Raw genomic sequence first — 10,798 nt, 5'->3', positions numbered from 1 at the left:
TCCCTAATAAAGAGGACACCTTTCGACACTCCTGTCCAGATTACCACAAAGATTTATTTATGCTCAGATTTAGTACTGGACTCTGGTACGTTATAAAGCTTTAGTTTTCTTCACAGAAAGAGCCATTCTTATGTTGACTTGGATGTATATTTAAAATCAATGTGATGATGGAAAATAAAGTTCCTCTTCAGATTGTTGAGCTTAATCTGATGGATATTTGACAATGTTCATCTTTTTTGACAAACCCCCCCCCCAGAACAAAACAAACAAAATGTTTCACATAATCCAAGAACATGAAACTGTGCCCACCAGGTTTCAGAACAGGTTTTGTTTTCTTTTGAGGAGGTTCTTCTTTCCTGGTTGATACCTTTAAACTATGATTCTTCTGATTCTTTGCAACCTCTTTCAAAACTTTAAAAATCCAGCCAAGAAAAAGTCAGGAGAACGCCACTAGCACAGCTGAATTTTATTTATGATAATTCAATTCACTAAAAATCATATGTGTGAACGAACACAAGATGAGTGAGTGCTATAAATACATTTAAAAGTGCTTCAGCTGAATATGCTTAAGTGTGTGCAAAGTTATGCAAGTAGGTCTTTACATTTTTCATGCTAACAGATTTCCTTTATTCTTGTTTTGGCTTTACTGTACAGGACATAAGTCATTTAAAAGGTGGAAACTATTTTTTAAAATAATTTATTATGTTGTATTTATTTTAGTGCACAAAAGCTTTGCCTTTTAACACATCTGTTCTTTTTTTTTTACGCTACTGTATTTTATGGTTCACGGGGAAAACATCTGCTGGGCTAAAAACAAAAAACAAAAACAAAAACATAGAAACTGAAATTCACAGAAAGTGAAACTCATCCACTTCCAACTTCATATGATTTATCTGTAGGTATTAAACCAGAAGATTCAGACTCTTAAATAAAGACTGCCGACATATTGTGGTAATTAAGTACAGCATATTTATTAAGTGCAGCAAGACTGATGCAGAATGACATCTTCCAGGGTTAGATCCACGTCTGTTAGAAAACTCAGATTGATGTTTGATGTTTGAAGAGAACTGTATATCATTTTTGCAAGGGTTCATACTGAAAGTGTTACTGTTATTTTTCCTTTGACGATTCTTGCTTGGATTTCTCCGCTCTTTATTCTGGGAATCTTGTGAAAGGCTTCATATCAAAAGTATTTCAGCTCAAGCTACAGTTTGATATGCTAACAAATGTTTCGCAAAGTTCGGGCAGCGGATCTGTTCCTCTGTAATCAACACAACTTGGGAGCCTTGGTGTCGATTCAAATCACAACTTTTGCACCGAGTTGGTGATGTGAAGTGACATGTTTTGTAAAGATGTGCAGAAAGCTTTACATGTGCCAATTTATACAGGAAATTTTGCTTCCTTTAGTCAAAAAGGAAAATTGTTTTCGCAGACACTTTTCTGAGTCAAGCAAAGTGAAACTCCCAGGAGTTATCAGGAAATCTGATCTGTTGTCCAGTTTGCCTTTGAGTGTTGATTACTGACTTTAAACGCAAAGTTCTGGTCAGAGGTTAACAGGCACTCATCATAGACATTACTGTCATATTAATTTTAAACTTTGATTAAAACTAAAAATCTTACATACTTATAAGCAACAACATACAATTTCAGGGATTTTTATAAGCAACATTTGGGTGTTTCGCACATGGCCAATCATCAGCATATATACAAGCATCCTCCGCTTAAAAAGTAAACACAATTCTCAAACAATGCTTTTTGTTGATTGTTTTATGCCGCTGGAAATAAGTTTATTTCCCTCTAAGTGGTGCCACATTTGTATTGAAAATTAATTTTCAGATTGAGCAGCATGGTTGAGTGTTTTTATTGCACCCAGGAAAATCTTTGCCAAAATGTCTCTGCCAGCCCTAAACAGCTTATTCTGCAATTGACGATTGGAACTTGGAGAAAATAATTAGTCATGTATTTATTTAGCTAGCCATCAGCCTGACAGTCCCTCGTCATGCTGCTTGTTAGCTTCATCACATAATGCTGTGGACTGCAATTCCAATTTTCAAGCAGCATCTTGTGCTAGTTAGCTAAACCATTTTTTATGTGTATTTGGGATCACTGTCATGTTGGAGCAACCAGTTGTAAACAAGTTTCAACCATCTGACCAAAAAAGTGAAAGGTTATTGGTTGGGATGTATAAGAATAGCACCGAAACCACAAAGGCTTAAGCCTGTTATAAACTAGAAGCTGCTGGCTTCACCAGCATTACTATCCACAAAAATGAGCATTATGGCTTGAAATGGTATGATATTTCATACTTTAGGGAAGGATAAAAGCAACAATCAAAAAGTATTTAAAAGTTGATCAGTTATTGATTAAAGCTCCACAAATCACCCATTTTCAAACAGACTACTTTCTGTACAAACATAGATTTTTTTGACACCATGGATTCAAGAACGTCAAGAATAAATTATCTCAAACCACCCAGGTCTTGTTTTTTGAACATTATTGCAATTGTATGTTCCATAATCATTCCACGTTATAGAAAGAGCAGTATTCCAACATTTAGATAGAGCTTTACACTGTGCAGACTTTGTAAATATCACACCACAGAAGATCTTTGAGTGCAACAAAGCTTCCTGCTAAAAAAAATGAGCACTAATGACAATACAGTCACAAATAACAACGTTATGACCATTCCTCCAAAATGAACTCCCTGCCCATTTCTTTCAAAGGAACAGTAAAACAAAGGACTTTTTAGGTATTCTGACATCGTTAAGTTTCTCACTTGTGTAAAGCATTCGGCCTGGCTAATGTCGGGCAGCTTAACCCTCATGTCATTCATGACTGTCAACCATCTGCTGTCACAGCAGTTGAAACGGTTGCCACTAATATACACTGTAGTCAGATTTGTGGATACAGCCTCAACCAAAGAATAGTTTAGGGTCATAAAGTCGTTGTTTCTTACATCGATTACTTTAAGAGGAGAGCACCCTAAGCTACTAAGTGTTGCATTAAGTTTGTTGTTTGATATGTTGATCTCAGTCAGTGCAGGCATGCAGGGTAAAGACAGACCCGAGCTGTTTATGTTTATCCCACTGATTATCAAAGACTGTAAAGTTGTTTGCACACCTTCCAGTGCCATCTCATGTATTAGCATGTGGAGGTTTTTGGCAAGATTTAAGGAAATGAGTGAGGTCCCCTGAAAGGCATTTGGCGGAAGTATTTTTATGTCATTTTCTCTAAGATTGAGGTGTTTAAGAGTCTTCAGCTGCCCAAATGCAGTGCAGGAATAATCAAAATCTATATGATTTTTTGACAAAGATCCACTCAAAATGCTGCACGGTTGCAAAGAATTGTCTTGTAGATTTAGTGTTTCGATTTGTGTGAGTGTCTTGAGGAAGACCAGGGGCAGATGGGGCAGATCGTTGCCCTGCAAGTCGAGGTGCTTTAAGGAATGGAAAATTATCTGACGAACTTGCCGCGGATCACTATAATTTCTAACATCCCAGTTTATGTTTTGCAAACAGTTGTAGCTAAAATTGAGTGCTTCTAAAGAGTTAAGCAAGCTCAACGTCTCAAGAGGAAAAGAGCCAAAGCGGTTAAAGCTCAGGTCAATGTAAACCAGTGGCATTAGCCTCCAGTTTGCATGAAAATAATTATTTTGAAGTATCGTCTCATTTACAACGCCCTGATAAAGAGAGTTTACTTCAGTTACCATCACAGCCTCTGAATCCAGAGCACCAAGCAAATTGTTCTGCAAATGTAGATACTTTAGTCGATTCGTTTTTGGTAGGATTGGGAAGTATAACAGCTTGTTGTGACTGAGGTCAAGAACTTCAAGATTGTACAACACAGCATCCTCTGGAGTAACAAAGAACTCCACTAAATTTCTGCTGAGATTCAGATATTTCACCTGGTGCAACGTAAAATCACAGATAAATGCAAGATTGTTTCTTGCCAAGTTGAGAGATTCTAATCGGCTTAGTGGTTCAAACGTCTGCGGTGCTATTTCTGATATCAGATTATCCTCAATAATAAGACTCCTTATACTTTTGCTCTCTCGAAACAGGCTGGGTGACAGTTTTATTAAAACATTACCAGTCATCTTAAGTTGATCAAGGGAAGACTTGTTTCTCAGTAATAGCTCAGCAGCGCCATTACTCAAGCCGTTCATTGATATATCCAAGCTCCTGAGTCCGCCGAGGGATCTGAGGGCTTTGCTGTTGCTGCCAAGGCTGACGCTCAGTCGATTCCTGGACAAATTCAAATGTTCAAGCCGGGCCAGGTTTCCAAAAGCCGCCTCGGAGATAAGATCCATCTGGTTGCCGCTCAGGTCAAGCTCCTCCAAGCACGGCAGAGCAAACGCATGTAGCTGTGTGATGAAGTTATTTGACAGGTCGAGCTTTCGGAGCCTTACATCCAGATCCAAGGGGACAGAGGAGAGGTTCTGATTGTTCCAGGACTGATTCTTGAAATGAAATGAACATTAATCATGGTTAAAATAAACTACACGTCCCAAGAAAATTCGGGCCTAAATGGATCTCTTTTAAGAATCTGCCATTGAGCCTACCTTTGAAGCATGACGAGTCCCTCCAGGTCTGTAAAAGCCAAGGGTAACTGACCAAAGAAGTACAAGATTAGAGAACGTATGTCTAACCATTGTGTCTGCTCTGCTATACTGTACCCCTGCTGTGTTCAGAGCTCACACACACCACCTCTTATAGCCCATGCTTCACAAAAAAGCAACAGAGTAAACAGCTGTGGACAATAGATACAGAGAGCGTGGTTTCTATTTTTAGACAAACACTACAGATTATCTCTCCCTTTTTATTAAAATGAAGCAAACAGATCTCCTTTAATTTAGAATATATATATGGATGTCCAACACATATGCTCATCTCTTTGATTTAGTTTCTTGCAAGTTTGGGAAAAGAAAAAGAACTGTAAAAAGGTTAACAATTATGACACTTGCATAAGCTGAATTATTTACACATTTTTAATTGATTAAAGACATTGCAAGATTTACATTGCCTTGTGCAGCTTCATTTCAACCAAGTAAAGCCTTTACAATGTGATATAAATTTATACATCTGTTTGTTCCTGCCAAAGTCTGAGGAAAGCGGAAATCAGTCCTAAAATAGAGGAGAGGAACAAATAAACAGACAACGCGTTGGTGGAGCAGGAGGGACCGGCGAGGTATAAAGAGACACTTTAAAATAGAGTGATGAAAGGTCCTAGTGGGACAGAAAAAGAGCAGCAACAGACAACCACACAGGGGAAAAAAGTTTTAAAATATACATTTTTAAGGATAAAGAATTCAAATTAGGTTTTTTTATGCTGAAGATTTCTTTTTTTTAACTTCAAATTACTTATCCAGGAGGTTTGTGTTTCTGTGGGGTATCATTATAACTTCACAAAGGCTCATTTCTTTAAGCCACATTTACTGCACCGCAACACACAGTGAGCACAAAGCTGAGGGAGGTAAAGCAAAAACTCTCTAAAACACCTTATTCCTACTGCTAAGTGTGAAGGATCTGTTATAGCCTAATGTGTTTTTTTGAAATACCATCTCCAAGCAAAGTTATCCCAAATTTTTGACAACAAAAATATGTAACTTGACTTAATGATTGATTCTATATTGCATTGTGATTCTGTGTTTGTAATGATGTAAAGCACTTTGAAATGCCTTGCTGCTGAAATGTGCTATACAAATAAAATTTGATTGATTGATTGATTGATTGATTGAATATCAACACAGAAATTGTTGATCGGACACAAAATTAGTGATCCCCCATTTCTCCCAGTTAATCTATGGGCAACTAGTGCTGTGAGCTGAAATGAAGGGAGCATAAGAGAAGACTTAGGATTGGGTGATCAGAAATGGTCAAATATCCTTCTTTCTGCCTGTGCTCCAACCTCGTGCGATGGTATATACAAATAATCTACAGTGAATATACAAATAATTGAAACATTCATTTGATTTGGTTAAAAAAATCCTTTGTAATGTAAGTTTTATTTTCTCCCACATTATGAATGTGCTCAAATTAAATGTCCAGCTGTGTGTGCATATTGTTTACACTTATAAAAGTTTCCAGCTGTTTTCCTGTTGCTGATAGTTGTTTATCTGCATCCTGTCACACGGCTCTGTGGCAGTTTCCCACTTCCTGCAGTAACACCATTAATTTATGTGAACTTGTTTCAGTTTAGCTGTATGACACCAAAAAAGGTCGAGTCAGCCTCCAGAGAGATCAGAGCCGATGGTCGACAAGGGATCATCATTTCCAGTTCCTCACCCAGAAGCAAGTGCACAGTGCCTGGAACAAAGAAACATGTGAGGTTGTCTATAGGTTCAAACTGAAATACCTTTTTATTCTTTATATGTTTTCCCATTTTTTCAGTATTTTCTTACAGATAAAATGTAACTTGATGAACAACTTATTATCCTTGAACTAGTCTGGATAGGTTTTCAACAACTTTAAAGGTTTCTGGGTATAGTGGCATTTTATAGCACAATCAAGAACTTTGTTACTTTCAGTTGTTATGAAAATGCTCTGTCTCTAAAAACTCCTCCTCTTTCTGAAACTCCGCCTTCAGGACATCATCACAACAGTGTTCCCCTATCAACCCTTTCACAACATTTTACCTGCCATTATCTGAGAAGTATGAGCTCAGTTCCACCAGGTGTTTGCTAATTGCTGCTGGCTAGTCTGAAGGAGCTGAGTGGGAAAGTCACGGGGGAGGTGTACTCTGTGAGTCAGTAACTTGGAAACTTGCAAACTGCAGCTCCGAGAAAAGAGCTCGGTCCACAAGGCGTTTTGCACAGCTCAGTGGTTGCCACGGGAGATTAAAGGATTTCTCAAATATGCATAAAAGAATCAAGGCAACACTCCAAGTATATTTTTAATGAGGGAATAACATTATAACATTATGTAAAGTTAAAAAAAACATAAACTTTACATATTACTGCTTGTTTAATGATTTAGGGGCTTATTGAGGCTGCTTTCTCGTCAGTAAAGAAATTTGTATCGTTTGGTTAGACACATACCTAAACCTGGATAATCATATTAAAAATGATAATGATCTACTTTATATTTTTGCTTAACATACACATTTATTAGATGCTTTATTTTGAGAGTAAATTGAAATTTTATAACTTAACCTCGAGCTCTAGCATGGCACGAAAAATGGCTCTAGAACTATTTCTGAATACTTTTAAAGTTTTACCTTTCACTTCATAAATGGCTGTGATTCCTGCAATTTTATCCACATATATCATGTTGCGGCTGGCCTGACACAAACTGACTAGAACACAGTTCAAAGAAGAGTGTATATGTATTTCGACACGCATTAAATCATTTAGCGAAAACATCTGCCCATAAGAGTAATTGTTATGGTTCCTCACTCTTATGTGTAACTACTTAAATATGTGGGTCGTGCTGAAAGACGAGCTGACTTATACAAGAGCAGAGGCGCAGGTTTAAAGAATAGGAACCATTTTTTAGGTAAAAGCTTTTTTTCCTCCTGTTTCATAGCTACACTGACAGTGTCAGGTCATTTTCTATAATCATAGCAGACTCTTATCTCATCCTTCTTGCTTAGATGTCCTCCTGGTTATGATTAAAATCAATGGTATCTGAAATCAAATTCCTAATAGTAAAACTTAACATAAAAACAAAGTTTCTAAATCTAAAATTGTATTTGGAAATACAACGTTTATTGTATCTACAAAAGCTTAAAAGGTTATGCTAAGAATTTATAGTTATTTCAGTCCAGTATTCATAAATCCTTCTTTCCCAGATCAATAGGAACCTCTTAGACATTCAGCAGGAGTTTTTAATTATCCCACAACATTTTACATATTTCAACCATCATTCTTATCAGGACAAATTAGTGAACAAATGACTTTTGTCCTAACTCATGTGGGTGCTTACAGCTCCAAATAGCCATAATTGGATAATTCCTTTAATTAGCATCGTGGGTATTTGACGTAACAGTTTTCAGATACCAACATTTTTTTTACTATTCGTTTAATTTCACCTGTAATGAGACTAAAATGACCTCCCAAGTTGTTCCTTTTACTAACTAAAATGTTGCTTGTGGTATTCAGAGTAACTCGTGCAGGTGCACATTCCCTACAATTACAAGTTATGAGGAGTTTGTTTTTTTTAAAAGTACTTTCAACAACCAGATTAGCTTTTCATGTGAGCTATCCAAAATAACTCATGATCAGAACGACAGAAAGTCAGTATCACATCGTAAAAGTCCTGCACATAAAATATTGGTAAAAAGATTGGCCTTGGAAGAATTTAGACTTGTGATATGTTATTGTGCTACATTTGGTTCATTCTGACATTGTGGAAAGTTGGACCTGTTCTTTTCGGTGGTAGGACGGCCCTCGTTATAGCAGCTCGGATTGTTGACCACATAAATTTCTGCTTACAACCCATTTGTTTTCCTCAGTTCTTTGAATTACAATAAAATTTGTGTCTATAATGCATATTATCTTGCTTTTATATCTTAATCTTTGTAAAGCACTGTGGCCTGCAAAGATTGGCCTACTATAAAATATAGCAACTATTAGTGAACCCTTGAATTTGTCTGCTCACATGTAACAAAAAGCAGCAGCTGTTTGGTCTCACTGACCTGCAGTGTAGCACGTATTGTCATAAGCTCCCTCTGTTATATCCTGCAGGCAGCGCAAGAGCTCTGTGGGTCTCGTCTCTCCCTCAGTGGAGCTCCAGCTTTGAATGACATGACCCATAACTGTGCTTTGACTTTGAAACAAAACCTGTGAGTTAAGTAGAACATTAGCTGAATACTTGGAATAAATCATATGCAATATCAACTTAGTTACGCTTCATTTGGAATGACACAATACTTGTCCAAACACCAAGTAATAACCATCTTCTTGGACAACGATCCTATTTTCCCTCTGTGAAATTGTATTTCCTCGCTGTGCAGAAACAGTCCAGGGGATCACAGTTATATTTCCTGGGGGGAAAGGCAAAACACATTTATTCAAAAATAATGGCAGGAAGGAGTGGAACTGAGGCCAAGTACATGAATTTAGTTTTACCTCTTCTCTCTGGCTGTTTGTTAGTGTTAGCTCTCAACTGTAGGAATGATAACGGCGCTGGCAAGAGAGGCAGATAAAAATCATGCTTTAATTTTATTAACTGTGAAGATATCATTTCTGATCCCACTACCACATTACACTGTAAAACCCAGCGCCACATCTCAACTCATAAATGAGACAAGTTACCATAACTTGGCTTTTCACAAAAAGGTAGTCTATAAGAGTTCCATCAAATATCGGCGCTTGATAAAAACTTAGTTGCTTTGAAAAAATGCACATGTTTACATTTCATGACATAAATGTGTTGTCTTGACTAATTAATTTAAAATTTATTATAGTACCGTCCAAACTTTGGAGACAGTATCTTGCTTCCACTTATGGAACAAAAGTTAGTTGTGCTTAAAATAATTAATAGATTTTTAATTATTAACAACTATAAAATGATTACTTAATTTGTTTTATAATATCTGAAAAATCTCAATGAGATTCAGTAAGTATGAAACAATAGACAACATGCATGATTACCAAGTCTGTTAAAAGGTCTTTTAGTGTTCTTAAAAATGTACAATTATTTAAAATTTAAAATAAGGCAAAAAAAGCCCTTAACCATACATTTCGAAGTAATGTAACCCAAAGTTACTCCACATAGGAAAACAAGACATTGCTTGGCTTAAAAACAGCACCAAACATAACAGTTTGCTGATTGTAAATGTTAATATTTGCTACCATAGTGTTGTACTGCACTAACACGTTTCTCATTCAATTGTTTTAAACAGTTTAAAGCAGTCGCCATCTGACTAGCTGTCAGCAAATCAAACAGGAAAGAGAAACATTACTCATAATAACCAACGGTCATAACTTCATAGAACCTCACCTCCAAAAAATACAAACTAACAATTTTAGTTAGCTTCACTTAATGTAGACATTATACTGATAATGTCTACATTAGAAAATATCTAAAGTTTTGTGAACTTGGCAAGTTCAAAAAAGCAGGCTGTATTATGTATAGCTACCTCGAATTACTCAGCGTAGTTGGGTTCTAACTTGATTCACTCTTAAGTACTTTTGAAATCAAACAATGCGTGTCATTTTAATCATATTAAAAGTGTATGTGCATGTTGGTTAATAAACTGCTTTGAAGCAGGAGGAGTTTTCGCCTACTACTTGGGTTTTACAGTGTAAAGCATAGCTAATAAGCACATTTTATTTTTTAGTTCTCGGCTCCAAACCCACCTCTGCAGCTGCTCTGTTCTCTTTTTACTCTCCTAGAAAAGCTCTCCAGAGAACTCTGAGCTCTTTGGAAAACACTTTGCTTCATGCCCTGGGAGAAAACAAAGCATCGAGAGGAAATTTATTATTGCAGCACTATCTGAATACTCGCTAATGGTATAAATCTCAGCGGTACAGTGTCCAAGATGACGCCATAATGCGTAATCATTGACATACCTCCCTTGTTTTAGACGTCTTGGCCAGTTTCCCATGGACTCCCTCAGAACGTTGCTGATTTAATTGCTGACTTATGTCCCCTCGGAGTTTCTGAAAATCTTTCTCTAAAACACTGACCCTGTGCGCGAGGAAAAGGCTAAGACAAAACATGATCGCCGTTAGCGAGAATAAAGCATTATAGAGCATAGTGAGACCTGCTGACGGGATGTTCCCCCAGCTACTCAAATGGGTGAGGTCACACATCGGTGCACGCCGGAAACCTGCAGTTTCAAAATGAGTTTCTAA

General features: G+C 37.0%; 2 protein-coding genes across 2 annotated transcripts; both read right to left on the bottom strand.

Annotated features, from left to right (window-relative positions):
- Positions 1-2,353: 2,353 nt before the first annotated feature.
- LOC114139320 (transforming growth factor beta activator LRRC33-like) lies at positions 2,354-5,588 on the bottom strand. The gene is made up of 2 exons (XM_028009190.1): positions 4,562-5,588; positions 2,354-4,459 (listed from the first exon to the last, which is right to left on the bottom strand). Exons 1-2 carry the CDS (start codon positions 4,649-4,651, stop codon positions 2,591-2,593), a joined length of 1,959 nt encoding a protein of 652 aa, XP_027864991.1. The 5' UTR covers positions 4,652-5,588; the 3' UTR covers positions 2,354-2,590.
- A 154-nt stretch (positions 5,589-5,742) lies between these two features.
- Positions 5,743-10,796, bottom strand: LOC114139322 (tumor necrosis factor ligand superfamily member 13B-like). Its single transcript, XM_028009195.1, has 6 exons — positions 10,514-10,796; positions 10,301-10,388; positions 9,068-9,124; positions 8,870-8,982; positions 8,635-8,779; positions 5,743-6,305 (listed from the first exon to the last, which is right to left on the bottom strand). The coding sequence occupies exons 1-6, from the start codon at positions 10,754-10,756 to the stop codon at positions 6,190-6,192; spliced, it is 762 nt and encodes a 253-aa protein (XP_027864996.1). The 5' UTR covers positions 10,757-10,796; the 3' UTR covers positions 5,743-6,189.
- Positions 10,797-10,798: the final 2 nt, after the last annotated feature.

Source organism: Xiphophorus couchianus, chromosome 23, assembly GCF_001444195.1.
Source record: "Xiphophorus couchianus chromosome 23, X_couchianus-1.0, whole genome shotgun sequence".
Lineage (NCBI taxonomy): Eukaryota > Metazoa > Chordata > Actinopteri > Cyprinodontiformes > Poeciliidae > Xiphophorus > Xiphophorus couchianus.
The sequence above is the reverse complement of the archived record's forward strand: the minus strand, read 5'-3'. Positions and strand labels throughout refer to the sequence as shown.

Excerpts from the sequence above, each read along its gene's own strand:
- LOC114139320 (XM_028009190.1), bottom strand. The coding sequence starts at position 4,651 with ATGGTTAGACATACGTTCTCTAATCTTGTACTTCTTTGGTCAGTTACC. Across the intron at positions 4,460-4,561 it reads GGACTCGTCATGCTTCAAAG|AATCAGTCCTGGAACAATCA; the intron begins GTAGGCTCAATG and ends TTTCATTTCAAG.
- LOC114139322 (XM_028009195.1), bottom strand. The coding sequence starts at position 10,756 with ATGTGTGACCTCACCCATTTGAGTAGCTGGGGGAACATCCCGTCAGCA. Across the intron at positions 10,389-10,513 it reads AGACGTCTAAAACAAGGGAG|GGCATGAAGCAAAGTGTTTT; the intron begins GTATGTCAATGA and ends GTTTTCTCCCAG. Across the intron at positions 8,780-8,869 it reads ATTACTTGGTGTTTGGACAA|GTTTTGTTTCAAAGTCAAAG; the intron begins GTATTGTGTCAT and ends CTTAACTCACAG.